Source organism: Limulus polyphemus, unplaced genomic scaffold (genome assembly GCF_000517525.1).
Source record: "Limulus polyphemus unplaced genomic scaffold, Limulus_polyphemus-2.1.2 Scaffold1536, whole genome shotgun sequence".
Taxonomy (NCBI): domain Eukaryota; kingdom Metazoa; phylum Arthropoda; class Merostomata; order Xiphosura; family Limulidae; genus Limulus; species Limulus polyphemus.
Genome location: NW_013667146.1, coordinates 120082 through 132522, shown reverse-complemented (window position 1 = coordinate 132522; position 12441 = coordinate 120082). Strand labels below are relative to the sequence as shown.

The 12441-nt window shown below is 33.2% G+C and overlaps 1 protein-coding gene across 3 annotated transcripts in view; it reads left to right on the top strand.

Moving 5' to 3' along the window:
* The window catches only part of LOC106463995 (netrin receptor UNC5C-like), a 71216-nt gene that overhangs the window by 57179 nt on the left and 1596 nt on the right, over positions 1-12441 (top strand). For all 3 annotated transcript variants that reach the window (XM_022391653.1, XM_013924098.2, XM_022391654.1), the window contains 9 exons: positions 2535-2741; positions 3277-3414; positions 3765-3866; positions 4562-4734; positions 5267-5503; positions 6268-6414; positions 7237-7407; positions 10211-10332; positions 10858-10959. In XM_022391653.1, the coding sequence (XP_022247361.1) occupies positions 2535-2741; positions 3277-3414; positions 3765-3866; positions 4562-4734; positions 5267-5503; positions 6268-6414; positions 7237-7407; positions 10211-10332; positions 10858-10959 (1399 nt within the window). The remainder of the gene's footprint in view (positions 1-2534; positions 2742-3276; positions 3415-3764; positions 3867-4561; positions 4735-5266; positions 5504-6267; positions 6415-7236; positions 7408-10210; positions 10333-10857; positions 10960-12441) is intronic.

Genomic DNA, 12441 nt, shown 5'->3' with positions numbered 1-12441 from the left:
TTTCTTCCCGACTTGTAAAAAATCCTTACGTGATAGAAACAAAAAAGAATCTTATTTTCGAAATTTGCGTAGCTGAATTATGGAAAATCCGTTATTAAAACCAAAACAACTTTTATGAAGTTTAAATTCGCCGGCTTGTATTATTTATGCACAACTTGCTTACTGATGCATGACTCTGTTGGTCACAGGGTACCCAATAAGATGTAAATCACGTAAAAATATTAAACTGTCATCAGTACCTTGGTCAATCCGATTAATTACTACTAGGATGTTCTTTGTATTTAATGTAGACAATGAGTGATTTTCGCCCAATATTTTGGTCAGTTCTTTACACCGAATGCTGTAACAGACACATGACATGAAGTGTTACTCACTATGATGCAATATTTGGACCCACCACCGGTGTATAAACAACTTTCTATGTATCCAAACATTATGTATAAAAAGTTTGAACGTGTTGATTAGATTAATGAAGCAGAAAGCTTGGTTCATTATGTAAACACCAAACTTGTACTTATCTTAATTATCATCAAAGCAGTCAAAACTACCATGGCAACAGTAAACCAAAAATAAAACCCAATTTTCGAATGACTAAACATGGACAAGATTTAAGGTTTTTAAACCATACAATTAACTGAGATTTACCAATAATCAGTAAAGTAGAATAATTAAATCACTATTTACGTCACATTCCGCCCCCCCCCCCCCCAGTGGCACAGCGGTATGTTTCCATACCCGTGCTGGGCAGAGCAAAGATAGCCCATTGTGTAGCTTTGTGCTTAATAACAAACAACAACAAACTACCTTTTACTAGCCCCCCCCCCAGATGCACAGCGGTATGTCTGTGGACTTACAACGCTAGAAACCGGGTTTCGATACCTGTGGTGGACAAAGCACAGATAGCCCATTGTGTAGCTTTGTGCTTACCAGCAAACACATAAAATGGAACACCAAACTACACAATGGGATGTTCTCTGCAGTTCTGATGTCACAAACTTGTCCACTAACGTTCAAACTGCAGGAACCCTCTTCATCACCAAACAACAGTTGTTGAATGATAGTTTTTTTTACACACAGAACTGACAAGAAGACAGAAGCTATCATAGAATTAGCCACAGTTTGTCTAAAGTCCGCATAACTTCAATACAACAACAATTTCTTTGAACAAGCCCCCAGTAGCATAACGGTATGTCTGCGGACTTACAACGCTAGAAACCGGTTTTCGATACTCGTGGTGGGCAGAGCACAGATAGCCCATTGTGTAGCTTTGTCCATAACTACAAACAAACAAACGTCATATTCCTTCGAGTAAGCTCGGCTCTCCAGAGTCTGTCCTTTAGCTAGTAGGGACATCCGTCTCTTCCCCGGAAGGAACAGGGAATTTGACCGGTATAAAACATCTGAACTCTTTCCCCGATAAAGATCATCAGACTTTCAGATTCTAGGCTATTAAGTTGATCTTACAGTAAATCACAAATTATTAACCAATTGCGTCACATTTACCGAGATTCTACAGTAGTAATTTTCGTTCGTGACCATCACAGCGTAAGCAGAGACGTAAAGTGATCGTTGTTGTTAACATATTAGCTAGAGCAGTGGATGTTGCCGTAAACTGATTCTGGCAACTGTAAGGAAAGAATGTTGCCCGACTTGTAGTGTCGTTATAAGACACTTAATGTGCCATGAACAGAAGCCAGCTAATACAGTCTTATTCTTGTAGTTCTTATGGTTTAATGATCCCTCTTGGAATGAAAGAAAACCATATAGTTCACTGTTGTGTTCACGTATTAATGTTGCCCGACTTGTAGTGTCGTTATAAGGCACTTAATGTGCCATGAACAGAAGCCAGCTAATACAGCTAATAAACACGTTGTAAAGAACTGTCGTGACGAATTTTTATTATTTGTATAAATAAAGCAAATTATTTCAATTAAAAAGTTGATGTGTGAAAATCAGTAGTGTGTATTTCTAACAAGCTATACACCTGATGAATCGGCTAGCTTGCTTCTACATAGTGTGAAACTGTTGGATATTGGTAAAAACTACTTACACCAACAATGTGTAATATTTCACACCTGTTGCTCGTAATCATAAAGGATTCTCGTCTCGTTAGTTAAAGCCCGATATTCCGAAAATTGAACGTAAAAAACAATTACACATTTAGGCCTAATGTTCATTCAGGTTTTTATATTACATAAACAGTAGTGTGAATACGACGTTATATTAGGGACATTATCATTACCTATATTATTGTTAACCGTAAATAAAGCTTTCTAATCTTTTGAACAGTTACGTCAATATTATCATCATAATAATAATATCGCCACCAATATTATCATTATTATCTAAACAGGATGAAAAAGTTGAATAACAATATAAGCTAACTGCGGTACATTATTAATGGCGGGAATTTTTCGGAATATCGGTCTGTCATTGGCTCGTTGGCATGATGTGTTCTGTAGACTTCCACGTAAGGTGTTGAAATGAGAAACCTTCATGATGAGATATAACTTGTTTTTTTCTTTTATTCACAGTCCAACCCGACTTAACACAAAACGTTTTGAGTGTATCCCCACACATACGAGATGGAAGTCATAACGAGTTACACAGTAATGAAAAGTCGGGTCTACTGCCCGCTCGAATAAACCCCCTCCTCCCTACTCAACGATGTAATACTCCCAGCTCAACAGAAAAACTCCCATGTACGGAGTCATCGAATTCTGGACCTTCGTCAGCGTCTGGTAAGTCTTGTATAGCCGTACTCAAAATAATATATTTCTTATCACATATTATAAAAGTATTGTTACTTAAACGAAAGCGCTATAAAGTTTCGAGAATTAAGTGTTCCGAATTGTGTGAGAATTAACTTTAGCGCCATCTATGAAATGCGTAAGTTCCAACACCACTTGGCAAAAGCTGACGTTTTTAAATTGAGTGATAACACTTCCGAAAGTGAACCCTTCTGTTTGTCTGTCTAGAAATATAAAATAAGTTTAAAATACTAAGTAACACCAAAGAGATTTCGAAGTAAGGAGTATCATCGTGTAAAATAAGTTTTGTTGCTATGTGACTATATAATATAAATATTTCTAATTATAAACAGCTCTCTGTTTTTAAACCTCAAAATGTAGGAAACGAAAAAAGAAACATATATATATATATATATATATATGAAATAAAGATTTTTTCTATAAATAAATATTTGCTATTATAAGTACTTATCTATTTCAAAGTTTAGTTTTAGGGTTTCTGAATATCTGTGTAATCTGGCTACAGGATCCGAGTACGAATCAGACACGATATCAAACCGGAACTCAGTGGCATCTGCTGTGCTGCCCCCTGGCGTCGATATTGAGTGTTTAGCGTGGAAAGTTGTCACTAAAGCTGGAGCTAGAATATCACTGCCACATTCCGGTAATTTTTTAGAAGTTTAAGATGCTCATGTTTGAAGGTTGACCATTTAAAATACTTGAGCTCCAAAGTATCGTTTTTAGCTTTAACTGTTCAACAGCCATTTAATTTATTAATATATTAAGAGAGTTCTTTAGGAGTGTTCTTGCAAAGAAATTCTAAATATGTAATGCCATGATAGTTGTTTCTAGAAAAATATATTGCTTAATAAGAACTTTGAGACAAACGCATTTATTATTTTGATTATCAGTTAAATGACACACCTAAAAGCTTTCTCTTTCTTTGGAATTTTGTTTTTACTTCCCTAACATAGCAGGTCATTTATATCATAAGTTAACGTGTTATTTCTTCAGGAATAACAGTTACTGTACCCAAGGGTGCAATAAAGAAAGGAGCTAAGGAGGAAGTTTATGTGGCTCTCTTAAGAGAAGACAAAGATCGGCCAAGGTTAACTGGTAAGCATTCAAATGGCAGTTGAAGTGCTTATAGCTTAGCTGTCGTTGTGTGTCCTGTCTTGTGTTTGGGGAAGCCTGTAGAGCAAGTGTTATATATATAATCCACTTTCGATTGGTGTTTGAAGAAGGCTTGGCAAACAATTATGTAAAATTTAAACCTAGAATAACACCATGTTGCTAATTTACAAAGATTTTAATGAATAGTTAACGCTATTTTCACACGGTTTATGCAAGATATTCATGTGCACCTGGATGGCTTGTTTTTTTTTTGTATAATTTAATATTTACACAAATTCCTATTCATGATTTTCTAATATTTTCTATTCAGTATTAATTTTCGTTAAAACGTATTAAGTATATCTAAGTTATCTTATATAATATATAGAATACGTACGTATCTAATGAATACTTTAAAATACAATAAAATCATCATTAATCGTCTAAATAGAATTATTTTTCTAGGATTTTTAAGTTTCTCGTGATAAAAGTTTTAGTGGTCTGTCTAAAACCAAAAGTCATTTCTTCTGAAACTCCAAGCAGAATGAGATAATAGTTTTTTTTCCTATTTAAGAGTGTTTTTTTTTAATCCTGCAGTAAGAACAGCGAGACAACTTTTCTTTTTCTTAACGGGGCGCCTTTCACAAAAGTAATAACATTTTGACAACAACACAAAAAAACTTTTTATTATTCTACAGAGAAACAAACTATTCTCAGTCCTGTTGTTCAAGTTGGGCCTCCTGGTGTCAACTTACAAAAACCACTGATCATCAGTTTTCAACACTGTGCTAACCTTAATCCTAACAAATGGAACTTGAGTGTCTTCTTCAGCGATTTTTCTGAAGACGAAGGAGAGGATTCGATGTGGAGGGTAAGTCACACCAAACGTGCCAACCTCTGATTTTTTACATCATTTTCAAGAGTATTTTTAAAAGTATTATGGAACATTCAAGGAATAACAATGACTTTAAAGAGTTAACAACAGGTGAACGTTTGGGAAAATTCGCAAAAAATAAGGACTCTAAAATATCTTACAATCGCTGTTTTTATACGTATAATCTTACCGCGAACTTGCTCAAATAATAGTTATTCATTGGCTATATCTTAGAACATTGTTGAACATAATTACGCATTGTCAAACGAATTTGACAGCAAACAAAGGCACTTAAAACTGAGAAAATAATTAACAATAATTTTTAATCGATAATGGTATTTCTTTAAATGTGTGACCGATAATTTAGCCCGTTATACATTAGTTGGAGAATAAACAATAATTTTTAATAAATAATGGTGTTTCTTTAAATGTATGTGAATTTTTTTTCCAGTGATAAAATAAAAAATGTTTCGTGCAATATAAATGAATTATTATATTTTATTCATTTGGTATTTTTATATTATTTTAGGAGATTGTTACACTAGGTCAAGAGACTATCAATACACCTCTTTACTGTCAATTAGATGCTCAACAGTGCCACCTAGTGACCGATAATTTAGCCCGTTATACATTAGTTGGAGAATCGTTACCTGAACAAAAAGCCATTAAGTCTCTTACATTGGCAGCGTTTTCTCCAGCATTGCACTCATCTATGGATTACAGCATACGTCTGTATTGTGTGGAAAATACCAAAGCCGCATTGCAGGTTTGTGCAGTTTTCCCCTTCTGAAAGTATAGCGTCGTGATTAATAAGTCTTGTACATGTTCGAATATCTCGAACGATTTGAACTTCAACTTTTAAACACGTTCAATCAGTTCCTATAGAGTCAAATAAGTAATTTATTTATCCAGCTTGTGATTGAAAGTGTAGTAGTATATTAGAAAATTAGTTTTTAACATATTTGAACACTTTCACGAAGTTCTTATCTTGTTTAGTCCAGGTGTGGTCATTCTTTTATTTCAGGAGTCCGAAATTTCACCACTTGCCTATATATATATATATCTGAGTATCACATTATAAAACATCTAAGAACAATCAAAACAAGGAAGTGGTTATCTTTAGGTGGACATTTTGTGAAACCCAACCAACTTTGTCACTTTGACGTAACAAATGTTGCACGAGGTAGTCAAAATGCAAACATATTTGTCGCAATTTTTTTAAAACGATTATTGCTATTTCGAAAGCCAGAAATTCCTTCACTTAAGCCTAACTAAGCAATTAAATATAGACTAGCGTCAATCGCAGTTATATTACAGCCTTGTTAAAAATTTTCCGTATTTACTGTGAACAATGTAGCCTTGATCTTGCAAAGAACTTTCGAAACTTTACACTTATAAATATAAATGTATTATTATTATTGTCACTCGATATAATTTCTCTTAAAGTTATATTTTAAAGAATGGGTGTAACATTATTTGTTGTTTAAAAAAAAATCACGCGTCTGTTATTCTGATTTGTTCACTTCCCAGGGAGTGGTTGAAGTGGAACGAGAGTTGGGTGGAAAATTATTAGATACTCCCAAATTGATGTGGTACCAGGATGGAGGATCCAATCTCTGTTTCTGCCTGGAGGACATAGGCCCTGGATGGCGGTGCAAGCCTGGTGCTAATTATCAGGTGTGTCTTCTTTCATTAGTTGACAAATGTTTTAAGCTACTAGTATTACAGAAATCTTAGTTGTCTTTAATTCGTGTTACTGTCAATACATTTTAAGATGGCTGTCAGATATGTACATCGCATCCTTCCCGGTTGCTTAGCCGTAAATCTGGGGGCTTATAACGCTAAAGATCGGGTTTTGGTTCCTGTTGTTGGCAAAGCAGAGATGCCCAATGTGTAGCTTTGTGTCTAACGACAGGCTTGGCGTGTCCTGCCTTGGTGGTTAGGGCGTTAGACTCGCAATGTGCGGGTCAAGAGTTCGAATCCCCCGTCACCGAACATCCTCGCCCTTTCAGCCGTGGAAGTGTTATAACATGACGGTCAATTCACTATTCGTTGGTAAGAGTAGCCCAAGAGTTAGTGGTGTTGACTAGCTGCCTTCCCTCTAGTCTATCACTGCTAAATTAGGGACGGGTAGCGCAGATAGCCTTCAAGTAGGTTTGAGCGGAATTCAAAAACAAACAAACATACACTGCCATCTGATGACAGCAATACATACTACCTTTTAATAGTATAGGTGAATGTAACTATAAGAATAATTTTTTCTATAAGAATGACTTTTTTTTTTACTGAATCGCGTTTAATTACAATGAGTTGTCTTTAACTTTGTACAACATTGGTATAACCGACAAGTACAGACTGTAGAGTGCCACCAAGTCAGAGAGACCGAAACACACAAACTTGTTTCGAAACAAATACTTTTAATACAGTCCTGTATTCTGTTTTTACTGTTATTTTATTTTGCTTGGTCAGCTGCTGATGACGAAATTTGTACACCTTTAGGAGATTCCGTTCCAGCATGTGTGGAGTGGAACACAGAACCAACTCCATTGTTCTTTCACGTTAGAGCACGTGGACCGCTCACTTCAGACAATTCGATGTCATATTCTGGTGTATCAACGAGGCGTTCAGGCACATCGCCAGTTACTCCGAATCAACACTGACTTGCGTGATGTAAGCGGCTTAAGTTTACTAATCTTAAATTAAACAGGCCTGCGATGGTTTTATTGTTAACACAGGCCTACGATGGTTTTATTGTCTTGATATTTTTACATGTTATACAGTAATTCCTGTACGCGGAATCCGAAAATGATATCCATTTTTATCCATCACGTACAGATTTTTCACAAAACGTCATAACGCAATACATAAAAAAAAGGACCACAACACGTAGTTTTGAGACTAAAAGACGTAGATTTTACAAAACAAATCAGGATGAATATTCGTTTGACATCAATGTTCTTCCCTTATCTTCAGTTTGTTTGTATTTTTATTAACAAACATAATAATAGAAAATGTTCATAGTGGTAAACGAAATAATAATTTGATCTAAGAAAGAGTTTTTTCTTCTTCCCGATTTGTAAAAAATCCTTACGTGATAGAAAAAAATGAATTATATTTTCGAAATCTGCGTAGCTGAATTATGGAGAATCCGTTTTTAAAACCAAAACAACTTTTATGAAGTTTAAATTCGCAGGCCTGTGTTATTTGACATAACTAATTTAATAATGCATTTTTCTTATGTAGAAAGTTGTATACAAATACATTTCAGTACTAAGTAGAAAAGTATTTAGTTGGCGAAAGCCATTTTAACCGGCTTATATCAATAATAACATAATGTTATTAACTGTATCTTACAAACGGGCAAAGAGTCGTGATATTTTTATTATATTAACTCGAGGCTCTATATAAAAAATGTCTGACGAGAGAAGAGTGAACACATTTAATGAACTGTCCCCGTCACCAAAGCAATAATCTAATTAGCTGAATAATAAGAGGTGGTCGTTAAGATAATCAGTAAATTTGATAATTATCCTGCGCACAATCTTATCCTTAACTCTAAAATCGGTAAGTTTATTTCTTACATTTCGGTTCTGTAATACTTGAGGTAACGTTATATTTGCTATATCCAGTGCGGACGAATCATTTCGCTAAGTACCAGAACTCTTCAGGCTAGTATCAAAAGTTACTTGTGAACCGTGTTAGTTTGTGAAGTGTAATTTTTCATCATATTATATTTATTTCACAACACATCAGATTTCGTAACACTGTATACTGTAATTATTTATTCGTTTATTCTAAAATTATATATAATTAATTATTATTTTCTTCAATTAACCATGTTCTTTATTTAAAAAAACATGGCGAATCAGCCAGCTACTCTTCCATGGCATTATAAATAAAGTTTAGCTGTATAAAAAATAAATAAATATATTCGGTAATTACCTGAATATTGATTAATAACATTCAGGCTAGAATGAAAATGGAATAGAAGATTAATCGTTCACTACGCTCAGCACGAAAATCAATCCATGTCAACAGCTAAAAGAAAAATGTGCTCAACTTTTGCAAGTGAAAAATTATACTGGAAAAATGCTTTTAAATGAAATGTAACTTAAATTCTTAAACTTTTTGTTCCTTGCGCCATCTACCCAGCAAGAATGGAACCCTGCTCATTTATGTCGATATATTTCCATATACAACCTGTGTGATACTGTGTAGTAAACACCAATATAAATATGGTTGTATCAGGTCAGCTTCTAGGACAAATAGGAATTATGTGTGCGGTAAGTGTTTTACGTAGGCCTGTAGAGTTTGGTCCTTTAAATTTAGTGAATGTTATATAATGTTAAACTACTATGACAGACAATATCCAAGTTTATGGTACCTGAACTTTGAAGTTGATGAAAGCATTAGTAATAGTACAGGATCCTCAAAAATTTTAAGTAGGTTTCCATAGACACAGAAGTATGTGTGTGTGTGCTTTCCAATGGTTGACTATTCTTCTACAAAAACACAGAAGGATTTATGTTACAGATGTAAATAAAGTATCTACATGAAAACTGTTTTAAGAAGACGTTTGAATAACCAAGACCAACACGTTTGTAAATTTCGTAAGTAGCTCTAACGATTAATCTCCTTACACAAAGGACCTAAGATGTAACAATACAAATTGTTATGGCAATCTTAATGCCCCTTATTTCTTTTTACCTTTTGAAGTTACTGTTTTTACTTGTAGTTGTGAACTGTGTCAACTTTCGATAGGAGAACATTGCTTAAGTAATTACACCAAATCTGTTTTTTTTTAATATAAGTTTGTTTGTGTGGTTCAGTATTTGCATTACTCCTTGATACCAAGTTCAGTACCTTTTATCCCATCTACATCGTTGTTTCTTTGTCTCTAACAGCTTTAGACATAAGAAGAGTTTCGCTGTTTAAAAGATGTCTTAAGTCAAAGACCAATCATTGGCTCACGTTTATGGAAGCAATGTTCACATGTCTTTCTCTCCAAACATAAGAGTTTATACACTATTTATGAAGTTAAACCGAAATAAATTTATATCGCTTAGTTTTTCTGCATCTTAGTTTTAATTTTGTTCGATTTTCTACACATCATTTTTAACTTTTAAGGTCCTATAATTCGGTTTATTGAGTTCAAGAGTTTCGGGTTACAAAAAATCAGCAAGTGGCTTATTTCATGTGTAGTTCTGACTCCCTTAATATGCGTGTAAGAGATATATCAAGCAGACATTATTAGGACTTTTCAACATCAACAGCTATCACTCAGGTTTCTGTTGATTACAGTTATGAAGAAGAAAGTTTTATTAAACTTCATTCAAAATATTTGGAAAATCTAGTTCACTCGAACTTAATATTGTTTAATATACTAGTTTTATTTTTATAATCTCGTTTTTACACTGTCATTTTGATTTGTGACTTTGTAATATTAGTAATATGAGTGATATAAATTTTTCAGAAATTACCTTCAGCTCCTGCGATAGCACTCTCACCACCAGCGCCATCTATCTGCGCGTCGATTAAAACTGTGGGTGGTATAAACTCAGTAATGCAGATAGACAATCCTGTAGAGGGATTCAGGTATCTGTATTATTTATACTCTCTAGTTGGTATTTTGTAAAATAAAAAAATTCTTAACCAATCATTTTTATAGTTTATTTTATATTCATACAAAATAGGTTTAGTTGTAAAAAATATAAACTGGAGATGAGTTCAATACCGGTTATTCCTGATATTAAAACTTAGTTTGTTATTGGAATAATATTAATTATTTATCATTGTACATTCTTAACAATAGTGGAAACACAATGACCTTGAAGGTCCTGGGTTCTAGAGTTTTGGATTAACACAAGATTTTACTATCTAACAAATACAAATAATTTGCCATTTTTTATTTCATTTGGTTAATAAACTTTTAATTATTATAACCAAAAGCTCTGTTTGTTAGTCTTCAACAACAACAACAAAAACAGCAAAAGTATATCATGTTGTGTATAAAAGTTATAAAGGTATGTGAGTCAAATTAATTACGAAATTTTTAGTATCAGTTAGCACTAAATGTTTCAAAGATTTAATTATTTATATAATTAAAATATTAATTTTAAGGATTTCCCCTGCAATCTGCAAGAAATTATGTGCCTGTTTTGATCCTCCAAATAGCAGAGGCAATGATTGGAGGAGTTTGGCTCAGGAGTTAGGTGTAGACAGGTAAAAACTTTTCTTAACATCATAACAAACAGAATAATTCTCAGAGAAATTAGTTTGTTTTTATTAATCTAAAAATAATCTCATGTCAGATAAAAATAGAAATATATATATATATATATCATGTATTGTAACAAGATAGGGTATCAATACTGATCACATAATGCTTTAGGCATAATATCAGGTAATATATAAAAAAATGTGAAGCCCAGCAAAATAAAATTGACATTTAATGCTTTTAACAATAGCATAAAGGGTTAAACTTCCCCAAACCTTGAACTTGTGTCAAAAAAACTTTAAAAATAGTTTCACAGAAAGAATAAACACTGCAGAATAAAAAAAATGAAAGAGTGATAAGCTGATTTTATTAGAAATTTTAGATCATTGGTTATTTCTTTAAAGCATACAGAAGAACAAATTTCATAATTAGTGTAAATGTAATTTAATGAAATAAAAATATACTTGAGCTTATACTTCAAATCAGCTAGTACTTGTTAACATTTTGATAGAAGTTTTAAAAAATAACATAATATGTCTTACAATTTTAACAATGACTGGACAATATGTGAGACACAAATCGGACATATGCCATTTAAAACGATTTTTATAGCAAGCTTTTGGTCTTGTTCTTTATATCATCACAAGGCTAACTGATGATGATTCTAAAAGAACAATCAAAAGCTTGCTATCTGAAATAGTTTTAACATTAGCCTGATGACAATCCTAAGAATAGGACTGAAGGCTCACCACAAAAATAACTTTTAACATTACCTTGTTTAGGATTCTAAGAATAAGATCAAAGACTTGCTATAAAGATAGCCTTAACTTGGTGCAATTTCAATTTTATGTATCTCACTGTTGTCCTTTCCCAAGTTTCAAAGATGAAATTCAATCATAAGATGTTTTTATCTGAAAGTAAGAAACTTAAGTTTTGATTAGTTGCTGTATATTTTAGTTTTTTTTTCTTAGATGTCACTCACATATCTTGCAACAGATTTGAGCAATATTTGGTTTTATTTCATTGAACTAATATGAAACAGAAAACTGATAGATTTCATTTTTCAAAACAAAACCATTCTTAGTTCATTCCTGTTATCACAATTTTATTTTTCCTTATAATTAAAACAAATAAACAGAACTATTAGTTTATTACTTTTAGCTAATTCTTCAAACTTAGGATTACTTGCTGTTAAAAGAAATTCACTAACACTAATAAAAATTAAGATATGGCAAAAATAAATATCTTTAAGACAGTGGCATCGCTAGACACTTAAAAGATTTAGTTCTCAGGCCCATGAGCATGGAAATTTTTGGCATTTCAGTAGGATATCAATGATGGTTTTTATTTGGGTTTTTCAAGACACCAACTGAGGATTCAGGGCATGCCCCCCCCCCTCCCTGTGTCGACGTACGTACGTAGTGTGTCGTCCTCGTTCGTTTCGTTTACCGTTAACCGTTTTAAGTTTTAATTATTAGTTGTAGTAA